The sequence below is a fragment of the Gavia stellata genome, chromosome 13 (assembly GCF_030936135.1).
Source record: "Gavia stellata isolate bGavSte3 chromosome 13, bGavSte3.hap2, whole genome shotgun sequence".
NCBI lineage: Eukaryota > Metazoa > Chordata > Aves > Gaviiformes > Gaviidae > Gavia > Gavia stellata.
Window position 1 is genome coordinate 1,230,595 of NC_082606.1, and position 21,911 is coordinate 1,252,505.

Here is a 21,911-nt window from a genome sequence, read left to right on the forward strand (position 1 = left end):
GGTCAGGCTCCCGGCTAAGTTTTACCTACTCAGGCTGACACATTAACAACCCAGTTTACTCTAAGCAGTACTTTGACCACTTCTCCTTCTGGCTACGGGAAGTTCCCCTGGGTTATGTCTTAGCCTTGTAAAACACAGCATGGACTTGCAGGCTTCTACCTCTGCCAAGATTAACTTAGCCACCGCTGCAATAAACACAAGCTTTGATTTACAAGCGGTTGGGTCATTTAAGTTTTCATGGTCCTGCCAGCACCCAGCTCACCTGCAGTTTGGAGAAACCCAGCAGTTCAACAGCCCAGGGGTCTTCCCAGTCCCCGGGGCCCAAAGTCACAGACCACTTCAAACCACCCACCCAACGCTTTAATGGACACAGACACATCAGGTAGGTAGGTAGCATTTATTGAGGGAAGTTCAGTACCGGCCCAAGAAAGGGACTGATCTCTCAGTAGTAAAATTAGCATGACTGTAATCAAAGACTAGATTTTGTTACCTGCAACCTACTACCTCATTAGTACCTCATTCATGGCTCACAAACTCAGCAGGAAGGCCTGATATCCCCAAAAAGTTATGATTCATTCGCAGTGGTAAAACCCTTGAGTGATGCTGTCCCCTTACTTCTCACCTGCGCTCCCCTCCATGCTAAAACCGAGCTGTGCACCCCAACAGCAGCAGCCCCTCCTTGGGAGTCACATAAGGAGAGGGCTCTCTGCGGTCCCAGCCAGAGACAGGGCAGTTTCCCTGCAAACACACTGCAGCCTGCTCTGCAGTGAGCCTTCTGCCCCAGGGGAGCTGCTGGGGGGGAAGACACAGCAGATACGGTCCCAGCTGGCCTCCAGACCAGCTCCTTCAAAAAAGCCCCGGGCTCTGAGCTTTGGACCCACAGTTCGCTATTTGCAAAGAGCATGGCGAGAATGACTTAAATGTGCGGATGCTTCCCACAGAGGTGGGCTGGCCAGGCTTTGTTCCACAGGCTGTTACAGTCCCCAGGTGTCCCCGAGAGAAGGTGTGTCTGAAAGGCGAATTATTGACATAGGGCTATCCCGCGCCCAGGGATTGCCAAGCTGCAAGAGCTGCGGCAAGCACAGCCCTAGGGCAGCGCTGGGGCGAGAAGGTGGAGCGCTGGCATCTCCATCCTCGCTTCACCCATGCAGCTGGTGACACTCTCCCCCAGCACGCCCACAAACCCCGTGGCCACGCAGGCGGCTCTGCCGGACACATGCAGAGAGACCCAGGACCTTCTGCGCGTGGGGCCTGCTGGAGAAGAGCCAACTGTATGAACCATCGTCTCTAACCAAACAGCAGCGTTCTGATTTAAACTATTGCCTATTGGTTCTCCATTTGTAGTTACCTGTAATACTCTAATAGTGTATCCCTCAGTGCCATTCACCATCATTATCATTTGATTTTCTAGCTCTATTACAAAGCAGCGCCTGCATAAGGTGCCTGTGTAAATATGCAACAGCCATATATCAGCCTCCTGCGGCCTCATGCTTCGCATCTCAGGCAGGCGGTGTACCGGGGGAGAGGGCCGGGCACCACGGCATCTCAGGGGTTGTAGTCGGTGGGGTCACACTTCAGCATGACCTTGACCCCCTCGCCCCTTTTGGTGGTCTCAAACGCCTCAAGAGCCTTTTCCAGGGGGAAGCGGTGCGTCACCAAGGGCTTGACGTTGATCCGCTTGGATGCGAGCAGAGCAATTGCCACAGGCCACCTGCAAGGGAAACGGAGAGCAGGAGATGAGAGCAGTCACCAGTCTGGAGCCACAAGGAAAGAGCACAGAGGAGCCTGTTTCATTACAGTAATTTCCTTAGCCCAGGCAACCAAGAGGAGTTTTGCCCGCAAACAATCTTCCGGAGGGGGAACCTCAAGCATCAGGCATGGGAGATGGGACAAGCCAACCACTTCGGGCTGTTGAGCACCGAAAAGGCAGGTGCTGCTATACACAGACAGTTGACTGTGCTTCACCCACAAGAGGCTGGGTAGGTGAAAATCACAGGAAACAACTGTACTTCTGAAGCACCAAATGAAAACCAAAACTGCTGTGCGCCGCTCTCCTCTCTCCTGGTTTCCTTGCTTGCAGACTGATCACCGTGGAGTTCAAACTCACCGACTCGGTGCAGGGAGAAGAAAGGAGAAGCCTCATTCAGCTTCCACCCTCTTCTTTGGCAGAGACTCACTCCATTTGATTGCCCTGCCACTCCATTTGAATGGGCCAAATTAGAGTGATGGGGATACAAAGGGATGCAGCAGCTAATCTAATTCCCTAACTGCCTACTTAAAAGACATTTCTCATTTTAAGAAGGAGCTTGGCTACATCTCATAAATCCCTCCTGGAAAACAACCTCTACAGACTATGCAAAGATTCTTGCTCCACTAGCAAGAAACTACAGCTCTAACAGAGGAGAAACCAGGCTGCAAACATGCAACGCTGGGTCTCAAGCCCTGCCCAAGGAGTGCAAGATCAAAGACAGGACAGATGAGCTTCTCCTGCCTACTGGGCGAGGCCAGCTTTCAGTACACTCAAAGACCTGCCTGTCTACGAGCCGTGCAGCTCAGTTCTCTGTAGAGAGCACATATGCCTTCAGACTGGCTCCAAATGTATCTTCAGTGCCAGTAAAATGATGAAAACTAAACAAGGCTCTTGCTCATCCCAGCATTCGCTGATCTCCAACAAGACTGACAATGTGATTTCCTTCCATGACAAGCAAGGAGAGCAGAGCCGGGCACCAGCAACAAGGCTGGGTATGCATGGCTTGGCATAGGATGTGGCGCTCGGGATTTTGACTCTTTGCCCAGAATTAAGATTGCCCATATCCTTTGCCTCAAAATGGACAATATAACAGTTAGGAAGGTGGATGCCAGCAGGCAGCCAGCTTTTCACAACGCAGTGTGTAGGGTCAGGGCCAGGCCAAGCTGCTGCTTAGAGATCTCCCAGCACAAAGGGCTGAAGCAGCTACAAGCTGTGTGTTAGCTGTGTGTTCCTCCCTGCCATGCCATGAGCCAGCACACTTGTGGACAAGGCAGTCTCTTCCAAAACATGCCCAGCACCTGGCCTTCCCTTTCTGCAGGGCATAAGAGTTGAAGGCACAAATGTTTTGGTTTTTTTCATTTTGGCCTGCTTGCTTGCAGCAGAGTAAGGGTTTATTGGGTCTCTTCCTTTCTTTGCACCAAATGCTGCGTGAAATGGGACAGTGGGACAACCCAGCTGGGCTGCTTTGTTGTGGTCAATTTTGCAGTGCAGGGCTCATCCAGTCACCAAGGCATAAAATGCAGGACACATCAGTCAGACTGCACTGCAGCGCTGGCATTTCAGAGTGGCATGAGGTTTAACCAACTGTAAGGAAAAACAGCCTTTTCCACGTCCTCTCTCCTTGTGGAAAGCAAGAATTTCTTATGGACAGACTTGGAGACACATCAGCCCATGCTGCATGAGACTCACGTGTTGCAGTAGCGGAATATCCCCCGGATATCCACCTCCCGCACTGCGGCGTTCACGATGGGCACAGTGACCATCTCAGGCCCCAGCCCCACCAGCACCAGGGTCCCACCAGAACGAGTGGCCTGGAGAACAAACACAGAAATATGTTATATTTTGCAAAACACTGTCACCAGAGCCTGTGCAGCAGTCTGTAAAAAAATAAAGCCACACTTTGTGGCTGTAACGGACTGCCCAGGGCACAGCGGAGAAGCCAGGGGAGAGGCAGGATGCTGTCAGGAGCCCGTAAGCGTGAAACACGCAATAAACAAGGCTTAAAAAGCAATCTTTCAAAAATCTCTGAAGGATTTTGGTATCTAAATCTCATTCTGAAAAATGACTGGCACTTAGGACTACGAAAAGTACTTTTTAAAACTAAGAGCCTGATGCTCCACTGGATTTTCTCTTTTTGCAGCTTGTCCCATTTGTCTCCTGTCCTTTCATTGTGAAGTTCTGCACTACCTTCTCCACATCCTTCCATTAAGCAGCTCATGACAGCAAAACATCCCCTCTTTAACTGCTTTCTTCACCTGCTGGAATTAATTTTCTTAATTATTCTCCTTATTTGGACATAACTTCAACTTAATGGAAGATGCTGTCCTACTTGTATCAGCTCCCTGACACTGCTAGGTAGCCATGCTTGGGTTTTGGAGTCTTACTGTAGTCTCTTTGGTAAGTGGTAAAGCACCTGAGCATCAAATCAGACAATTACGCCCCTGCTGCCTGCAAAGACATTAACTCTTTAATTGTCTCTCTTAGTTTGTTGTCTAATGAGCACCTTCTCTCCCACACACCAAGCCCACTGAAATTAAGCACTATGGGAGTGAAATAACTGTCATTCACTGCGGTGTCCCAGAAGAAGAAAAGCCAATGCCATCACTGCTCTATCCTGGGGACAAGTGGTACTCACATAAATGCCAGCCTGGATGCAGGCTTGCACTCCTGTACACTCCACAGTTATCTCGGGCATGCAGCCAAGCAGACTTTCCACTTTGGACGCCACCTCCTGTGGGGTCTCATTCTTCACCTGAATGGTGAAATCTGCCCCCACCTCCTTGGCTTTTTGCAGGCGAGAGGCAGATAAATCTGGGGAAAGACAAAACAAGTCAAGAACCGGAGCATTGTGTGAAGCAGAAGGGGAGAAAGAACCTGAGCCTGCAATCTGCTTCCTACCCCCATCTGACATCTCAACAGAGCCACCTTATTTGGTGACCAGCTGTCAACTCTCTCAGGAAAGAAGACAGCATTTGTTATGTGGTAGGACAAGGTGGGAAACTGCAGCCCACTAGTACCTTCTCAAGAATTTATGTAGACCACCCAGACCAAAGGGCTTCCCACCCTTGATGCAAGTAGGGCACCATCAAGGAACCCTGATGGAAGCACACAGGTCTGCAGTCTGGACATGTGTTCACAAGACAGCACACAACCAGGAGAGGAAAGGGTCTACATTCCCTCCCTCAAATTCACACAGCCTTCGGTGAGGAGGCAGGGATGAGACCTGCTCACTCTTCTGGGCAGGCGAAGAAGGATGAGCAATGAGGACAACTTAAAGACACAGAAGATGCCAAAGGCTTTCCATCTGCAGAAGAGGGTGTGCTTCAAAGAGGCTAAAGGACAAACTCACAGATGAAATCCATACCCTGCAAAGCAATGTTCAAGTGAAGGAACAGCTGCCACCGCTAGACTCAAGTGGTATCTTCTAAGATGGTCAGTTTGTAGATCTCCCAATTTCTCTTTCGTACTGCAGGAACACTGAGAGTGTGCTAAGACAAACTACAAGGCCAAGCTTAACTTCAACGGGCATGCACATCGATGCCGCAAGCAGAAACCACAGCAGGAACAGCCGTGGCCAAGCATTGGTGTGTTGCTGTCCCAACACCGCAGAGCAGAGGAACCTCAGTACAGGCAAAGGCAAAAGGCAGCAGGAGGGCAGGACAGACAGGGCAGTGCTGAGCTACACTTGCCCTGTTTGAACAGTGCAGTTGTGTCTTATCAAAGCTGCCACTAAGACTGCACTGCCCTGTGTCTCTCTGGCAATGACTCTTCCATGAAGCAGCTTCACTAATTCACGCGGGACCTTAATCCACTAGTGGAAACGGACTGTAAAAAACCACGTTATACACACACTCAGCAAGTCAACCTAGGGAGGAGCCTATAATGAGGCAAAAAACCACCACTCACTTTTGCATTTTCCTTCCCTGGATCTCAAGATTATTTGGTATTGCTCACACCCTCAAGGATACCTCTCAAAGGGCACCAGGCAGAAGCAAGGTTGCTCTGACCTTGCTCCCTGATGGCCCAGAAATCACCTGGCTATGGACAGCACAGCACCGAGAAGCCTTTCTGACAGGAGATGCCAGGCTCAGAGGATCATTAGTGCGGCCATTTCACTTCTAATGGTACCAAATGAGAGCAGATCATGAGCTCTCCGAGGGCTTCCTCAATGAACCACCAGCAGATGCCTTCAGCTGAGTGAACTGCAGAATGCATTAGTTGTCAAGACTAAGTGCGTCCCTGCTGTTACAGACCTCTCCCATCCTTTTACCCTCTTTGTAACAGCACTGGAGGCTGCTGAGCATCTCTCAAGCAGTTTCTGTCACAGATGAATGGCAAGCCCATAAAAAAAAAAAAGGGAGTGGATCTGGTAATATGGTAGACCTCAGATACTCCATTAACACAGAGCAACAAATACGGTGATGATAAACGTCTGCGAGGGCATAGCTGTAGTCTGTTATTCTGTCTAGAGGGATCTTGACAGCGCTGCAAATATCTTTTGAAGATCCATAAAATGGTTTGTACCCTGGAGCGAGCTGCCCTGGTGGGTAGCCACACAGTTTGTCTCTTCCATTCCATGTCCCCTGGAAGTAAGTCACCCATCCCTCTCCAGGCACCACTGGCGACCAGGACATCTCTGGAGATAGGGAGGTGGATAGCAGAGCAGAAGAGTGGCATTTCCCAGGCAGAAACAACCTTTGCCTTACACTGAAGCATTGGTCTAGAGGGGCCTGTGTGGTGGCACTGGAAAAGATGTCCAGATCAAAGGTGGAAACTGAGCTGTAACAGCCAAGACTTCCTAGACCCAAAATTGAGCGGTAAGCAATGTCTCCTGCCAGAGGTCCTAGGCTTGAAGACTCAGAAAATGATGCCTTTGCCAGGCGCACACTCCTCTCCAGGACACACAGCGCATCCACCCACCACAAAGAGGAAAATACCCCTCTCACCAGGGCACAGTCTTCAGAGAAGTCGGAGATGGGGGTGGGAAATACCAAGGGAAAAGAGAAGGCGGATGAGGCCACTGCTCCGACATGAGCCACTCTGACTCAGCCCCAGCACTGGGAGGAAGCCAGGCCAGAGGACCTACCCTCCCATCACACGGCAAACATGATGTTACTTACTGCCAGGACAGGTGACGAACATGCCCCCATCAGCAGCAGGAGGGCTTGGGATGCCGGGTGCGGGCACACCCACTGAGATAAGCACCTGGGAGACCTGTGGAGGGAGTTTCAAGAAGGGATAACAAAGGGTAATACAATGCAGACGAAGGAGGAAAAGCCAAGGCTGAAAAGTAATGGCAGCATCATCCTGGAAGCCCTGACATGGGCTCTCGTTCTTGTGGCTGCAGGAGGCATTAGTCACGTCTATCCCTCCCAAACTCTGAGCATTGGGCCTCAGGCCACATGTACAGTCATACTTAACCCTCTGCTAGCTGAGCTGCATTCCCACGCAGCAAGAGCATGCGCATGGGCATTTCTGAGGCACCTGAAGTGCTAAGAAACACTTCTGCCTGGCACGGCTGGTGTCTCCCGAATCTCAGTGTATGGCAAGGAGACACAGGGGCTCAACAGTGCTCCCAGTAATGGACCAAACTCCCCAAGAAGTTTGGTCTCGAAACACCAGCTTGCAGCAGACACAGCTGGATTCAGCCATTTACAGTATCTACCCAGTCACTAATATATTTTATACTGTGTCTTTGGCAGAAATACATCCAGAGACAGCGTCCTGGAGCAACAGGCCCTGCCAGCCAGTGCATTGCAAAGTGGCCACAAAAGTCACTCTCAAGCAGCAAAAAACACCCACATCTTTCCTATAGTTGGCCTCTGGTTTGCTGACCTGCTCAGGAAGGAAGTCCTCACATCAGAGAGGCATAGAGGACGCAGCAGCAATACCATCAGACCTGGTCAGGGCTGTGATAACATCTCGGTACACCTGGCCTAAGTGAATCACCACTAAGCACTTACTGAAGCTGACAGATCTGCGGGTTATCAAATGAGAAGGTTACCATATTGTTTAGAGTTCCAGACACTTGTGAGTCTTGAAAAAGACCAAGTCGTTTGGATTTTAAACCCTTCCGTGGCTGAACCTCACACAACTCTCAGGAAACTGGTCAATTGTACAACTAAAGGTTTGCACCTTGCCTCTAGTCAGAAATTTGTTTTCACTTCCCGGCCACTGAAGCTAAAGTTTTGGCTGCCAGACTAAGAATAGCCTGTTCTTGTATCTCTGCTCCCACGGAAGTTATCGAATTACACTTAAGATTCCCGTGATGGTTTATGAACCAACTTAACAAGCAAATATACTTGAAGCTCTCACACTTTCTATGTTGATCTTCTCCCACAAAGGAGTTGAACTCTGTCCAGTTATTGCTCTTCCCTGGCCTTGACTTCCAGGGTTTCTGGAGGCACCAGCACCCAGGACTTCAGATTTAGATAGCACAAGGGGAATAGTTTCCCTTAAGTAGGAATTACTAAGTGTACCTTTAGTGACAGACAGAGTAAGGCAAGACAGCCCAACACCGCCATACAATTACCCAAACTGTCACTTCACTTGCTGGGGAATAAGGCTGCTCTTTTACATGCCTCTAAGGAGAAAAGCAGCTTTTCAGAGCAACAGCAATGTCCACAGCAAGGCAGTAGGACAGAAGAAGGTTGCCCATAAGTATCAATCACACCCACTCAGCAGTGGAGTGGACAAAGCCATAGACCTTAGGGAAGAGTAGATGAGGACCCATGAAACAAACCAATCTTCTGCACCCAACTGTAGTCCATTAAATACATCAACCCTGCCCTCTCAAAAGGGAGAACACTAGTCTGCCAGGAATAAAGCACTTCAGGGTGAAGAGCAAAGGTTATCAGAAGCACTAACACCTTTTATCAGCCAAGCTGCCGTATCTGGGAGGAGAAGCAAGCTTTCGTGTACACAAGCCTTTGGAAGGGTAGGGCTGAGCATTAGTCTCTAGCTACAGGGCCAGCTGCTCTCCGGGAGTCCCAGAGAAGGGACCCGACCCCTCAGCAGAGATGTAACTTTCCAAAATTTGTTGACTCCAGGTGTGCCAAAGACACTCACCACAGAAGCTCTAGGAGGCGAGTTCTCCCCAGGTCAGGAAAAAGCTCTTCTAGGTATTTCTGTATTTGTGTGTGGCTTGTCAAAATAAACACAAACATTTAAAGCCTTAAGTGCTGTGCAGACAAAGCTCTTCGCAGACAAACACATCATAAACACTCCGGGAAATGAATTCAAAGAATCTGGTAGCAAAGTACAAGAGGGCTTTTGTGGGCAGACAGTCACCTCACAGGTGTTGGCTCCTAAAGCCGATGCAAAAAGCAGTTCCTTGAGAAGGGCAGCAAAATCCCCAGCGGCAATGAGCCAAACTAAACCCATTCCTCAGCTTATGTCACATACAAATATTTGATTAGGGACAGCACCTCCACGGGTGTCTCTGAGCATCTCAGCCTAACACCTCTCAGACGGGAGATGTCTGCAAGTCAGGATTGTTACCTAGGCCAAGGCGTAAAGATAAGAAGGGGTTAATTCCGTGTAGCCAAGCTGGCTGACCCCACAAACCAGGTACCAACAACTTCCTATGGCTACCTGGAGCCCTATGGCACATGCTATACAGACCTGCTTGCCAAAGGTCCCCAGGAGCAGTCTATAGGCAGAGGGAACAGCAACTCACAGTGTTACAGGGAAGAATACACCCAGGCAGGACCAGGGATGGGGCAGCAGGCTGAACCAGCTGCCTCAGGCCCACCAACCCCTGCCAGCTCACCAAGCCCTTCCCCACCCAAAGGCCAGATCACCCACCAGCCCCTGCACCAGCTCGGTTTGGCAGCAAGGTTCCTCATATGTGATGCAAGAAGCAGAGTTGCTTTTCCTGCTATAGCAACCATTATCCTCAAATGATAACACTTCACAAAATCTAAGGCCTGGATTGATCATGTTGACCAAGCACACGCCTGCAGGGTGGAGCCAGCAGAGCAAAAAGTGCCCTGGACTCGGCAGCAAGAGAATTTAGGGAGGAACAAGCAATAATCTGCCTTAGGTTTTGACATGAGCTACTACTGAAGAATGCTTCCACAAAGGCAAGAGGGTGGGACCTGAATTTTGTCTCTCAACCCGAAGGTGGAAACACAGCAATAGAGAGGTCAAAAATACACCCAGCCTGAAGTGTGGGAGGTGGAGTAACAGCCTTCTGAAAGGTCCATGTTGGGTCTTTGGCCCAAAAAGGCTGCAGCAACCTGTGCCTGTTGCCTAGTCATACCTGCAACTGCTCCTCCCAGCCACCACTGCTCAGAAGGATCAGAGAGTAGTGGCAACACCAGTTCCAGGCCCTGCCCAAACCCCAGCTGGAAATTTCAACCAGGGAACCTCCTGAGGTTACTCCAGCTCTCAATTCTTCTGGGCAAGCTATACAGAGAAGAGCCTGACCTTTGAGGAGAGATGGAGGGAGCTGGGCTGGGTTAGCAGGGCAAAGAGAAGCGGGGATCGAACGGCTGTTTGGAACAACCAGAAGGGCAGCTGCAAACATGATGGAGACTCATTTCAGTTGTTGCAGACAGTACAAGGGGAAATACCCGCAAATGACAGTTTGTGAGTGGACCCTAGAAAAACCTTCTTCATTAGGAGGTGGTGCAATCCTGGAGTAGGTACTCAGAAAGGTGTGACCTCCATCCTCAGCAGTTTTCCAGGCATAGTGAGACAAAAACATGGCTGCAAGCAGCAGTGGACTAGAAACCTCCAGGACACAGTTATGCAAGGAAGGCCCATTTCTGAAATGCAGGGACCCTGAAAAGGTCTTTTCAGTCATTGCGGTGGAAAATGAACCCCCCAGCAGAACAGCAAAAAGAAGGGCAGCAAAAGAGAACTAGAGAGGGACAATGTGTCTGGACACAGAAAGCACTGTGAAAACACATGTCCAGGTCATCACCTACACTACAAGAGGAAGGAAAAAAACCTGCTCAGAGCAAACCTCCAAAAATAGCTCCAAACAGGGTATTAAATATGCTGTGTTGCCTGGTCTGTGTGCCTAGGTGAAGACTAGAAGCAGATATACTCAAGGTCTATAAGCACGACAGCGAAGACGAAACCTGATCCTCAAGGCTTGGTCTATAAGCCAAAGGCAAAACACAAAGTTGAGGTCAGAGGAGCTCAAAATGGAAAAAAAAAAGAAAACAGTCAGTGATCAGAGGCACCAGGAGCAACCAGAGCTTCTGTAACTCGGAGCCTTGTCATACAGATACATTGCCTTTTCCCAGAACACCTGCTCAAAGTCTGAAAAAGGTCTCTAGGCTTGATCCAAGGACCACTCATTAGCCCCTGGTTTATTCTCCTTGAAGCACTGTAGCTACTCCACCTGCACAACTTCTCTGTGCTAGGAAGGAGAAACTATTACCCTGGTCCGCTAACCTAGCAGAGAAGCACCAGTTGTAACCTGCACCTTCTTACAGATCCCAATTAGTGCAAAGATCAAAGCTTTGTCCTGGGGAATGAGGCATTTATTCGGATTCCCTCCAGACAGGCACACTACTATTCCGTTCATGAACAGACTTTCCATTGTGCTTGGGCTGCCTTTGCCAGAAGTTACCTTGGAGGAATAACGTGGAACTAGTCAAAGTGTTGCACTGTGGGAAATAGGCACACTCTTAATGGTTGAAAGCACTTACCTGTAATTACCACAGCCGCTGCACCCATCATCTTAGCCACAAGCACGTTAACAAGGCCAATTGGTCCTGGGGACAAAGGGGAGAAAAAGAACACATACAACTGCCAGACAGCACCAGTCACAGGCTCCGAACATGCCCAGAGCTCAGCATGTTCTAGGCTAAAGGAGGCTCCAGCTGTGTTTCCAGACAGGCAGCTCTGGGATCACAGTATCACCACGATCCCAGGGCAGTGAGACCAGCTGCTGGGAGAGCAGCTATTGCTACATGAGGGACTCCGCAAGGAAAACACCACCCGCTCCTCTGCTCCCTCGAGCTGGTAGGCTCAGCACGCCCAGACACTGCACTTTGCATTTGGGCTGCTCAAAATGCAGCACTGTAGTGCAGCATGGGCAAGGACAGCCTCAACGTCCCCCTTGGCATCCCTGTAACTCTGCCATGACCCACACTTACAGCAGAGCCTAGAAGCACAGCTTGCACTCCATCCATCCCCCTCCATGCCACGGCAGGCAGAGAACCCAAGGACTGAGTATGTTCACCATACCAGAGCCAGACACGAAGACTTTGCTTCCCAAAGTGACTCCTGCCCTTTTGCAGGCATGGATTCCCACTGAAAGGGGCTCGATAAGGGCTCCTTCTTCAAAGGTGACATTATCTGGAAGCCTGCAAGAACCAGACACCAGCAACAGTCACCAAAGAGGTTTATGAGGGTGATGGGGAAAGCCATGACATTCGAAGACCAAACATGGTTCTAAATCACAGTCGCAAAATACACTCTCACCCTTGGTCTGAGAAATGCAGGGCTGGAAGGTGTTTCAAGAGGTTGTATTGCCTCCTTCCCTCCTCTGAAGCAGCATCAAGTACACCTAAACCATTTAGCAGTGAGGTTTGCCTAACCACCAAACACAGGGATCCACAAACTTCCCCACACCATCTCTCCAGTACTTGCTGAGTCAACCCTAAAACTCCTTTGCCACTCATTCCCTTTGGAATAAATCCCACAGTTGCGTACGCACCACCTCGAAGGCTGCCCTATGGCTGAGACCCATCAGTGAGCTCCCAGACCCCTCATCTGGGTTGAATCGTTCAGCTCCACACTTTTAGAAAACATCTTGCTGCCAATGGTGATGCCACATAAAGCAAAGGCAGCCAGATCCAGGTCTCCCCATCACACCCTGGATGTCCTCCCCTGATGCACCAAGTGGACTGGCCCCAGCACGCACTCTCCCAGCAGTCAGGGAAAATGTGTACAGTGGGTATCAAACACCTTTTGACAGAAACAGAAACAGCACCATAATGCAGCTAGTGTTAGTGATGGAAAAAAGCAGAGGGGGGCAAAACCCTTCTGAACTGCTGACAGAAATAAATAAATCCCAGCCCCACAATGCAGCCCTCCAGAAAGCATGGGCTCTCACACAGTGGGTGCCAGGAGCTGTGTCTGCAAGGGAAGTCTTTCTGACAGTCCTGGGAAGCCTGAGGTCAGATCTCAGCCAGGCCAACATGAAGACAAAGTAACGGAAATGACAGTTGTGGGAAGGCAGCTGTAAGATGTCTATATGTCCCTTATCTCCAGGAGGCACTGAAGGGCTGACTCCAAAAGTTCGGTTGCCTGAGAGTATGGCATCACATTTGCTCCTACTGGGTCTGGGTACTGTCCCGTCAATGGGGAGGGCAGTTTTGCGACACGATCCCACCTCCATCAAATTACTGCAGTACCCAACACAGAGTCTGTCTGCCTGCAGAAGGACAGACAACACCTGCCCAAATATGCAAGAACCGACTGAGCTCAGCCATCATCTCTTCTTAGGAAATCTGTGCTGGCAGAGTGACTGCATGCTAGGGAACCTGCTCTGCATCAGATGGCCACAGCATTGCTGATTTGAACCCGGGAGCACCAGATCCAGGCTTTGCATTTCACAGCTTAAAAAAAAAAAAAAATAGCCAAAGTAGTATTTACTCAAATTGGAGAAAAAAGCAGATCTCTCCCTGGAAGAAGACAGCTACAAACCAGTCGCTTCCTCCCAAGCAAAAACTTGTGATGTTGTCAGAAAATGTTATTTTAACAACACACAGGAAATCAGTGACAGCGGGTCTGGACAGTGAGAAGTGAGTCCCATCCCGACCAGCATCTGATCCTGACAGCAGCTGCTTCGAATCTGCTTTGAAAGGAGCTTCCTGCCTGAGGACTCCCATGAGAAGAGCATTCAAGTGCCTCCTCCTGACTGATTTGATCCTGAACGCTTCCTCTGCAGACACCAAAGATCAATCCTGAGGACGTTCCTGCTCATGGAAGTACCAGCTCCACACAGACTGAGAAAGAACAAGCTCCACAGGTAGACCAGTCTCAGGGGGCCACTACCTTAGACTATTTTTAACTCCTTGTGTAAATGCACTTACGTGGGTATAGTGTTGCAGAGGTTTATTCGGGTTTCCAGCCTATTTGCCAGAGTACTTAAGCAAATGCGTCAGCCCTGCCACAAGTAAGAATATATTCAAGTTTGCTGAACTGGATATGAAAACAGATGTGTAATGCTGGCAGCTTAGTGGGGCCACTCAGCGCCACACAAAAAAGCAGCTTAGCAGGGACACTGCTTTCTGTTCCTGTTCTGGTCTAAGTAGGATCACTTTGTTTCAAATGACAGAGCGAGGTGTCAGCAGTCAATGTGGTGCCTCCTGAAAAGCAACAGCAAAGCTAGCTCAGCTCAAAGAATCAGACAAAGACCTTCAGGCACTGTCCTAAGAAGGCAAGGATATAAAAAGACAGCAAAAAAGAAACCAAGAGCAGGGAGCAAATGGGAAAAGGAAAATAATTAAAGGGTAAAGCAGTGGTGACATTCCAGGAAACGTGCAAAAAATGTTTATGTCTGGCACCAGAGGGGATAAACCACACCTGCCTGACAAACTCTTTGCAAAGTGGCTGCCATCCAAGCCATATACATGTTATTTATGGATCAGAAAGCAATAAAACCTGTTGTGTTCCACTAAAGAGTGCTCACTGCAGTACTCAAAAGGGCCAAGAGGCAATTGCTTCAGCTAATCCTCCCCAGGGAGTATCTATTTCTCTGCAGAGGGAGCACCGACTAACTTGTAGCAGTAGCTGGCACTGTGCTTGTAGTAGCGGCACAAGTTCCCATCATCAGGAGGCGTCGCGCAGAAGAAGATGGTTGGAGACAGGTTATAGCGGCCAGTTTTGCAGAACTCATCCATTTCTCTTGGGACTCCAGGCTCGATGGCCACTCGATCACCTGCCAGGGTGAAAGCAGACTGTGTTACGTGGAAAGAAGGTGGGCACATAGGTACGAGTAGCACCAAACAACCACGGAAGACAGCATGAAACCCTGGCACAAGAGAAGCATGAGGTACATCTGCTAACTGAGAGAGATCACGCTGCACACACCAGGCAAGTTCCTAACACTTCCTTCACGGTGGCCTCATCACCAAGATCTTCACAGTTACTTGAAAAGAGACGGTGTTTCAGAGGCACAGACACAGAGCAGATGGAAGCTCAATCACATACAAACATCTCTCCAGCTGCCTTGCACTCAACCTTAGCAGATGAAAAGGCAGCCCTCACCCCAGGTAATCATGGGGTAATCAGATTTTTTTTTTTCAGAATCTGTAGTAACTGGAAGAGGAAGTAATTAGGACAAAGCAGGTGAGCTCTGCTGGCCACCATGCTGCCAGATGGAAAGGGCTGTTCCTTGGGAAGGGAGCTCACGGTGCAGAAGCACACCCAGGAGTGAGGCAGGACTTATCGGGGAACAGAGACATCTTGATGCTACGATGGAGTAGCCCAGACTGCTGGAAGGACACATGCTGCAGGACAAAGAGTAATTATTTAATTGCAATCACAAGGCAGGATGGACTAAAGAAAACAACTGCGTGACCACAGTACAACTTGCAAGTACAGAAGGGACACAAGACAGCCCTTTTTATTTGACAGAGGAAGCCAACCAAAGCCAAATCTCTCAGCGAAGCTCTCCACCAACAGGCTTTCAGTCAGACATAGCGACAAGCAGGAGGACGGACCAAAGTAAAGAGCCGTCTAGCCCACTACACCACCTGTGATATGGCCAACGGGGGATGTCTCGGGTGAGAAGAGCAGGACAAGCACATACTGAATGTTCTCCCAGCCTCTCATTATATTCAGCTGTGGGGCCTCCCAAGCTGCACATGGTTTCTTTGTATTTAGTAACCCTCGGCAATTTCTCCTCCACCTTCCACCATGTAAACTTCTGGCATCCACGTCATCCTTTGCCAAGGAGGTGTGCAGGTCTGCTACATCTTAGATGAATGCTGCACCTGGCTTCCACTGTCCCTTGCTCTTGTATTGGAGGAACCAGAGAACAGGCAACCTTATGTGTGCCCTCTCCCTGCCCTCCATGAGCCTTCAGACCTGTGTCACACGTCCTTCAGTGGTCTCTCCAGCGCCTAGCTCAAGTTCCTAACTTAGTCATTCATCATAGAGACACTGCTCCGCATCTCATCATCTCCTTATCCTCCTCTGAAACTTCTTCACTTCTTTTATATCCCTTTGGAAAGGAGGAGACCAAAACTGCACAGAGAGCTCCAGATGTGCAGTGATGTCCTCTGATGGAGTCTCTGTCCCTCTCCTAACAGTGACTTGCATTTTTCAACATTTCACGTTACTGAGCTAACATTCCCATGCACTGTGTCAGCGCCAGAAGTCACACTCTTCAGCAGTGATAGTCAGCCCATCACTTTAGATATGAAGCTGGTTTTGTTTCCTCTGTCATGGACACCACTTTATCTGCATTAAATTTCACCTGCATCTTATGGCCCAGGCACCCTTAAGGTCTCTCTGTAACTCTTGCTAGCTCTCCCGTGTCCTCTCTGCCCTGCCTAAGTTGCTATCATCCGCAAATTTTGCAAAATTCACTGCTCAGCCCATTTTTTAGGACATTCATGAGCACAGCGAACTGTAGAGGTCACACCATGGAGCCTGGTACAGTTGCTCCAGTGACCTCTCTCCACTGCAGGAAGCCATTTGCTCCTTCAAGAACACACACAGTGAAGAAACATGAACAGCAGGCTGTTGGCAAGAGCAATGCACATGGTTTCTGAAGCTTTATCTAGCTTCTTCAAAAGGCACCTTGTATCAGCATATGCTCTGCTCTGCATTAAAATAGTCAGACCTGCTCAAGATATCCCAGGATAAAGCATACCCAAAAAATACCATAAACTACAGTGGCCAAGCTGGATTAATAGCAGCACAGTGACACTATGAAGGAGAAAGTCACACTGTGCAAATCACAGCTCAGAACATCAGATAAATTTACCTAGCAAGAAAGCACAGACTGTTATCAACATATTCTCAGGAACTGATTAGCAGGAAGACAAATAAAAAGTTTTGATTCCAATTACCTGGTTTCAGATGAGTCACTCCTGATCCCACTTTGATGACAGTCCCGGAAGCTTCGTGCCCCAGCACCATGGGGTCCTTCACGACAAAATCCCCGATTCGACCGTGCTGCCAGTAGTGAACGTCAGACCCACAGATCCCAACAGAATGCATTCGCAGCAGGACCTCTGCCAGAAAAGGAAGAAAGGCTGTAGAAAAACTTACCTTCTCAGGCAGTGGCAGAGCAGCACGTGTGCTGTCCCTGTGCCCCACAACAAAGGCCAAGCCAGCACTGAAAAGTCCGAATTTACTAGCGTTAAATAAATGTACCAGAACTGCACATGCACACATTAGGATGGATGGTATATTCATGAGACACCTGCTGAAATACAAAACTATACAAGGATTTACAAATCAGGAAGTCTTAAAAGATGGTAAGACCCCTGTCAACAAAAGCTAATACAATCTAAGAGGGGTGTGACTACTACTGGAGCAAGAATAAAAGAGCAAGTCCATTTAATTTTCCTTCTCCCTAAGCTACGCTTTCAGCCCTGGAGAGTTAGTGAACCAAATTTCTATCAGCCCATATGCCTAACCTATTAATATTTAGTCCTGCAATAAGATCATCTGACGTGTCCCAAGAGCTGTTTAATGTGAAATACATGAACTGATGAAACAGGAAGCAAAAAAAGCCAGATAAAGGGGTGTATCTGTGACAGCACCAGCTCTTCTTTTCAAGTGGAAATGCAGCACTATCTGTTTCAGCCACACAATCTTTTTTGGATTATTTTATACTTTATCAGAAATATTTTATCTCTTTATAATATCAAGGAGTGACAAAAGAGAATGAGAAAAGAAAGAGATTAGTAAAGAAAGCAGACAGAAGCAGTCATCTCTAGACCTACCATTGGGACCCGGTTCCGGGATTGGACGGTTTTCCTATGGACAAAAAGAAAAAAAAAAAAAAGCATTCAGCTGCTTGTGCTTAGCTGTGGGAATACCTTGTGGAAGGTCAGTCCAGGTTAGCTCAGGTAAATCCGTAAGCAGATCAGGTTTTTGGTTCTGTCTGCTCAATAAGACATTGCTGTGCAACGAGGAGGGATGTAAATGTGCAGTCCACACTTCCTCCCTAAGCTCATCTCATTTTGCTTGCACGGTGGAGTAATGTGGGCATCTGTTACAAGTGAGCACACAGCCACCTTGTAAATCCACTCTCCAAATTATTTTGCAGTAATTTCCCCTTCCCTGCCCAGACAAGAGCCACATACTAAACTTTCCTGCCCTGGAACAGCCTCAAGTTTCATCTGAATCCTTCATCCCACTGGCTGACAAAAAAAATCCACCTTCTGTAACCAGGAAGATCCTGAACCACCTATTTCTATAAAGCGTTAATATTGCAGTGTTTATATTATTATTATAAATAATAGGAAACATTTTTACTACATAATAATAACTCAATGTATAAATCAATTGTAAACATTACTGTAAATCACATTTAAAGTCACTTCCTCTTGTAATTGGCATGACACCTCTTTATGGGATGAGTTATAAAACCAGAATTGTAAAAGTAGTCACCTGGCCTCAAGTCACCCTTCCACCCAAAAGGTCTGCAGGCCTTTTGCCTTCACTGAACTCCCTCAGCTGCCTCAAAAGACAGAGGAATAATTTGGTTGGGTTTTACAACATCAAGACAGTACGATACCCACCTAGCACCCACCTCTAGGATCATGTCTCTAAGAAAAGCCCCACCAAAGTAGTTAGGGCTAACAATGAACTCTTCATAATCCATTTGCTGCTAAATTGTCATGCATCTTAGACCCCTTTATCCACAGCGCAACACTGGGCACAAGACCTTTGAACAGACCTCCTATTCACACAGTTCCTCTTCAAAAATTTGGTGTATATACACCAGTGAGCCCACAGTCGGTTATTTCTCCTTGCAAAAGCATCTTCAGTTAGCAAGAAAATTGATCTCTGGATTTGAAAGATGAGCAATCACTTTACAGCAGTCCTCCACGTATTAGCTTCACCAGTTAGAAGCTGCTCATTAGAACGAACACGAGATTTCCTACTGCCCTACTGCAGAGAAAGCCGGGTATCCCTTCCTGCTTTCAGGAAGCACTGTTTTGCATTTTAGCTAAATAAACACATTCTCAATCCCAGCGTATTCCTCAACTCGTACTTTGTATTTCACCAGTCTAAACCTCACGAAAAGAAAAATTCTGGGAACACATTCTCAAAGCGCTGCTCTGTTAAAATACCTGCGAAGAATCAGTGCTGTAAGCGGGCAGGATAGCCCCAATTCTGTTGACTGGAGTGCAAATCAAAGTACAACTCAACCTACTGAAATTTTCAATGTTCAGAACAGTATCCGCATTTTTTCTACATGGGGTGTTTCTTTTGTCCCACTAAGGACACAGCCCAGAGCATTATTTTTAAAAGAAGTTGATCTAGATGTAACCTCTTATATAGAAAATATTCAATAAGCACACAATCTGGTAACACATCAGACGTACAGACCCCCTCAGCTATCTCAAAGGGACTGAACAGAACCGACCATGGTGAGAGATAAAGCAAGCCAACTTCTAGCTGAAAATGTGTATGTGACATTCCTCAGTCCAGAAAAAGAGACTTTTTTTTCAATAACAGCTGTGCCAAAAAACAGACATCTTGGTGGAAAGTGAATCCTCCAGCCTGGTTTCCCTGTAGAAAACAGGGAGTGACCAAACTGGAAGACCCCAAAGTATTTCAGGACGCGTGTTCTGCTCGCTGTCCATTGTTCGCTGAGAAGTTCAGAGACAGCAACTGGTGTAACTGAGGATGTGAAGGAAATGCAGCAAATGTTTTCTGTGAAAGGGGACATATAAAGAAAGGATATGGTACATGCATAACAAACAACAAATCCTCAAGGGGCAGCAAATGCGAACCTGTGACAACCACCTAAGGTCAAGGGGAGAGTCAACAAAAACGAAGCCAACACATTTTCGCGTAACACACATCAGCTATTGAAGTCATGGTGACTTTCGCCATGGGAAACACATCCACAAGAATCAAAAAGGGTGTGGGAATTACTGGGAAGATGATCTCACCTAACTTTAGGTATCAATAATGCAGATAACAAGTTCAGAGTTCACTGCCTAGACTCCTTACGTAATCAGTGGGGCAATGCAATGAGTGCCGTTCACATCTTAGAGAAGCCCAGGAGGACCGCACCCCAAGGAGCTGCCAGTAAGGCCAGGGGAGCACCGACAACCACCTCCAATGTCTCCAGCAGTACAAATATCCCAAGGAAAACTTACGCATCTGGGTGTAAGCCAGTTTAGAGACCAGCAACATAGGCAGGATGGAGCCAGCATCCACCCTCACAAGTCTCATACACCTTTCTAAATCCCAGGGTTTTGGAAACAAGTTCTTGAACTAGAGGGACCATCTCAATTCTCACTCACTGTGGCGATGCGTTTTATTTCTAGTACAAGTCAGGCTGCACATGCTTCTATGGAAGTTGCAGTTATATCAAAGGTGGCTGGGAACCACGCAGGAACTACCCACACGAACCCCGCTTAGCCTTTGGCACGTGTTGCTTGAGCTGTGCACGAACGGTAAAAAATCAACTGCTTCCCTGATAATCAGCCCCCAAACAAGCTGCTGCAGGTGTCCAAAGTCTGCATGTCCATAAGAGCCCTCCTGCCAGAACTGTTTGTACAGAAAACTGCCTGTCAATGTTTGCCCATGTAAATCTTCCTTCCCTGGCTTGGCACTTGCCAAACTGGCAAACGCAAATCTCCAGCAGCGCCGCAATGATTCGGCACCCAACAGCATCCAAGTGTTCGCAGTCAGAGAAGCAGAACCAGCCTGGAGCACCGACCGAAAATAAAGGCCCCCCTCTCCACGAGGGTGCTCCGGCACAAGTTCAGGTGTGACCTGTGCGGCCACTCCCTTTGAACCCTCCTTCGTGCTTCTCACTTGGGCTCTCACGAGGCGGAAGCAGCAACGCATCACCCTCCACTTCTACCATCTGGGAACGCCGCGTTGACGGGGCTCTCTGCCTAACGGCACCCGCTCCCCATCCTTCCGCACCCTGTTCCCTCCTTCCCCCAGCGCGACCCAGAGAGGGGTGGGGCGGCCCTTAGCCATGGGGCTGCCCCGAGCTTCGGGCTCCCCGCGCCCCCCGAGCATGGGGGCGGCCGCTGCCCCTCCCCGCTCCCAGCCCGGGGCCAGTTCAGCTCACTGACCCGGCACTGGTCAGGGGGACCGGGGGGGGACGGACGCCCCTCCCGCGCCCCCGGTGCCCGGCGCTCAGCCCCAGCGGGCTCCCGGCCCCGCGGGGAGCTGCCTGCCGGCGGCCCGCCCCGGCCTGGCCCGGCTCCCCCCCACCCCCGCCCGGGCCGCGCTGCGGGGCCGCCCCCGCCGCCATCCGGCCTGGCCGCCCCGGGTCCGCAGCCCCGCCGAGTGCGGCCTCGCTGCCGGCCCCCTCCGCTTGGGCCCCGCCGAGCCGAGCCGAGCCGAGCCGCGGCGGTCCCGGGGCGACCCGCTCCCCCCAGCCCGTACCAGGCGCAGGTCCCCGGCTCGGTGCACCACCACGGCCAGGTTCTGCCCCGGTGCCGCCATGGCTCGCGGCGGCGCGGCTGGGCTCGGCGCGGCGCGGCTCCCGGGTCCAAGGGCCGGCGGCGGGGCCTCCCGCCGTGGGGCCGCCCCTCTGCCCCCGGCCGCCCTCCGCGCCAGGCCCGGCGCCGCCTCCGCGGCACGGAGCGGGCAGGCCCGGCCCCAGACCCCGGCCGCTGGCCCTAGGCCCCGACCGCTGGTCCTAGGCCCCAGGCCCCGGCCCTAGGCCCCAGGCCCTGGCCTCAGGCCCCGGCCCGGCTGGGCTTCCCCCACAGGGCTCCCGGAGCCCGGCAGGCCGCAGCGTCGGGCCCCCTCAGCCCCGCCGCCTCCCCCGGGCACTCGCAAGCGCCTGGGGAGCAGCTTCAGCTGCGGGCCCGCTGGCTGCCCTCCCTGCACCTCCACCCCGGCCAGAGGCAGCGTGGGCACAGACACAGTGATCCCGGTGTTTCAGAGCGTAACTGGGTGCCGCCGGGCCCTGTCACCTCGCACGTCGTGCCCGCCCGGGTGCGTGCTGCTTCTGTGCGAAATGGAGTGG

At 50.0% G+C, this 21,911-nt stretch overlaps 1 protein-coding gene across 1 annotated transcript; it reads right to left on the reverse strand.

Moving 5' to 3' along the window:
- Positions 1–1,074: 1,074 nt before the first annotated feature.
- On the reverse strand, positions 1,075–21,382 carry SORD (sorbitol dehydrogenase). Its single transcript, XM_059823961.1, has 9 exons — positions 21,323–21,382; positions 17,680–17,713; positions 16,798–16,962; positions 14,498–14,657; positions 11,957–12,075; positions 11,416–11,481; positions 4,386–4,561; positions 3,440–3,561; positions 1,075–1,711 (listed from the first exon to the last, which is right to left on the reverse strand). The coding sequence occupies exons 1-9, from the start codon at positions 21,380–21,382 to the stop codon at positions 1,546–1,548; spliced, it is 1,068 nt and encodes a 355-aa protein (XP_059679944.1). The 3' UTR covers positions 1,075–1,545.
- Positions 21,383–21,911: the final 529 nt, after the last annotated feature.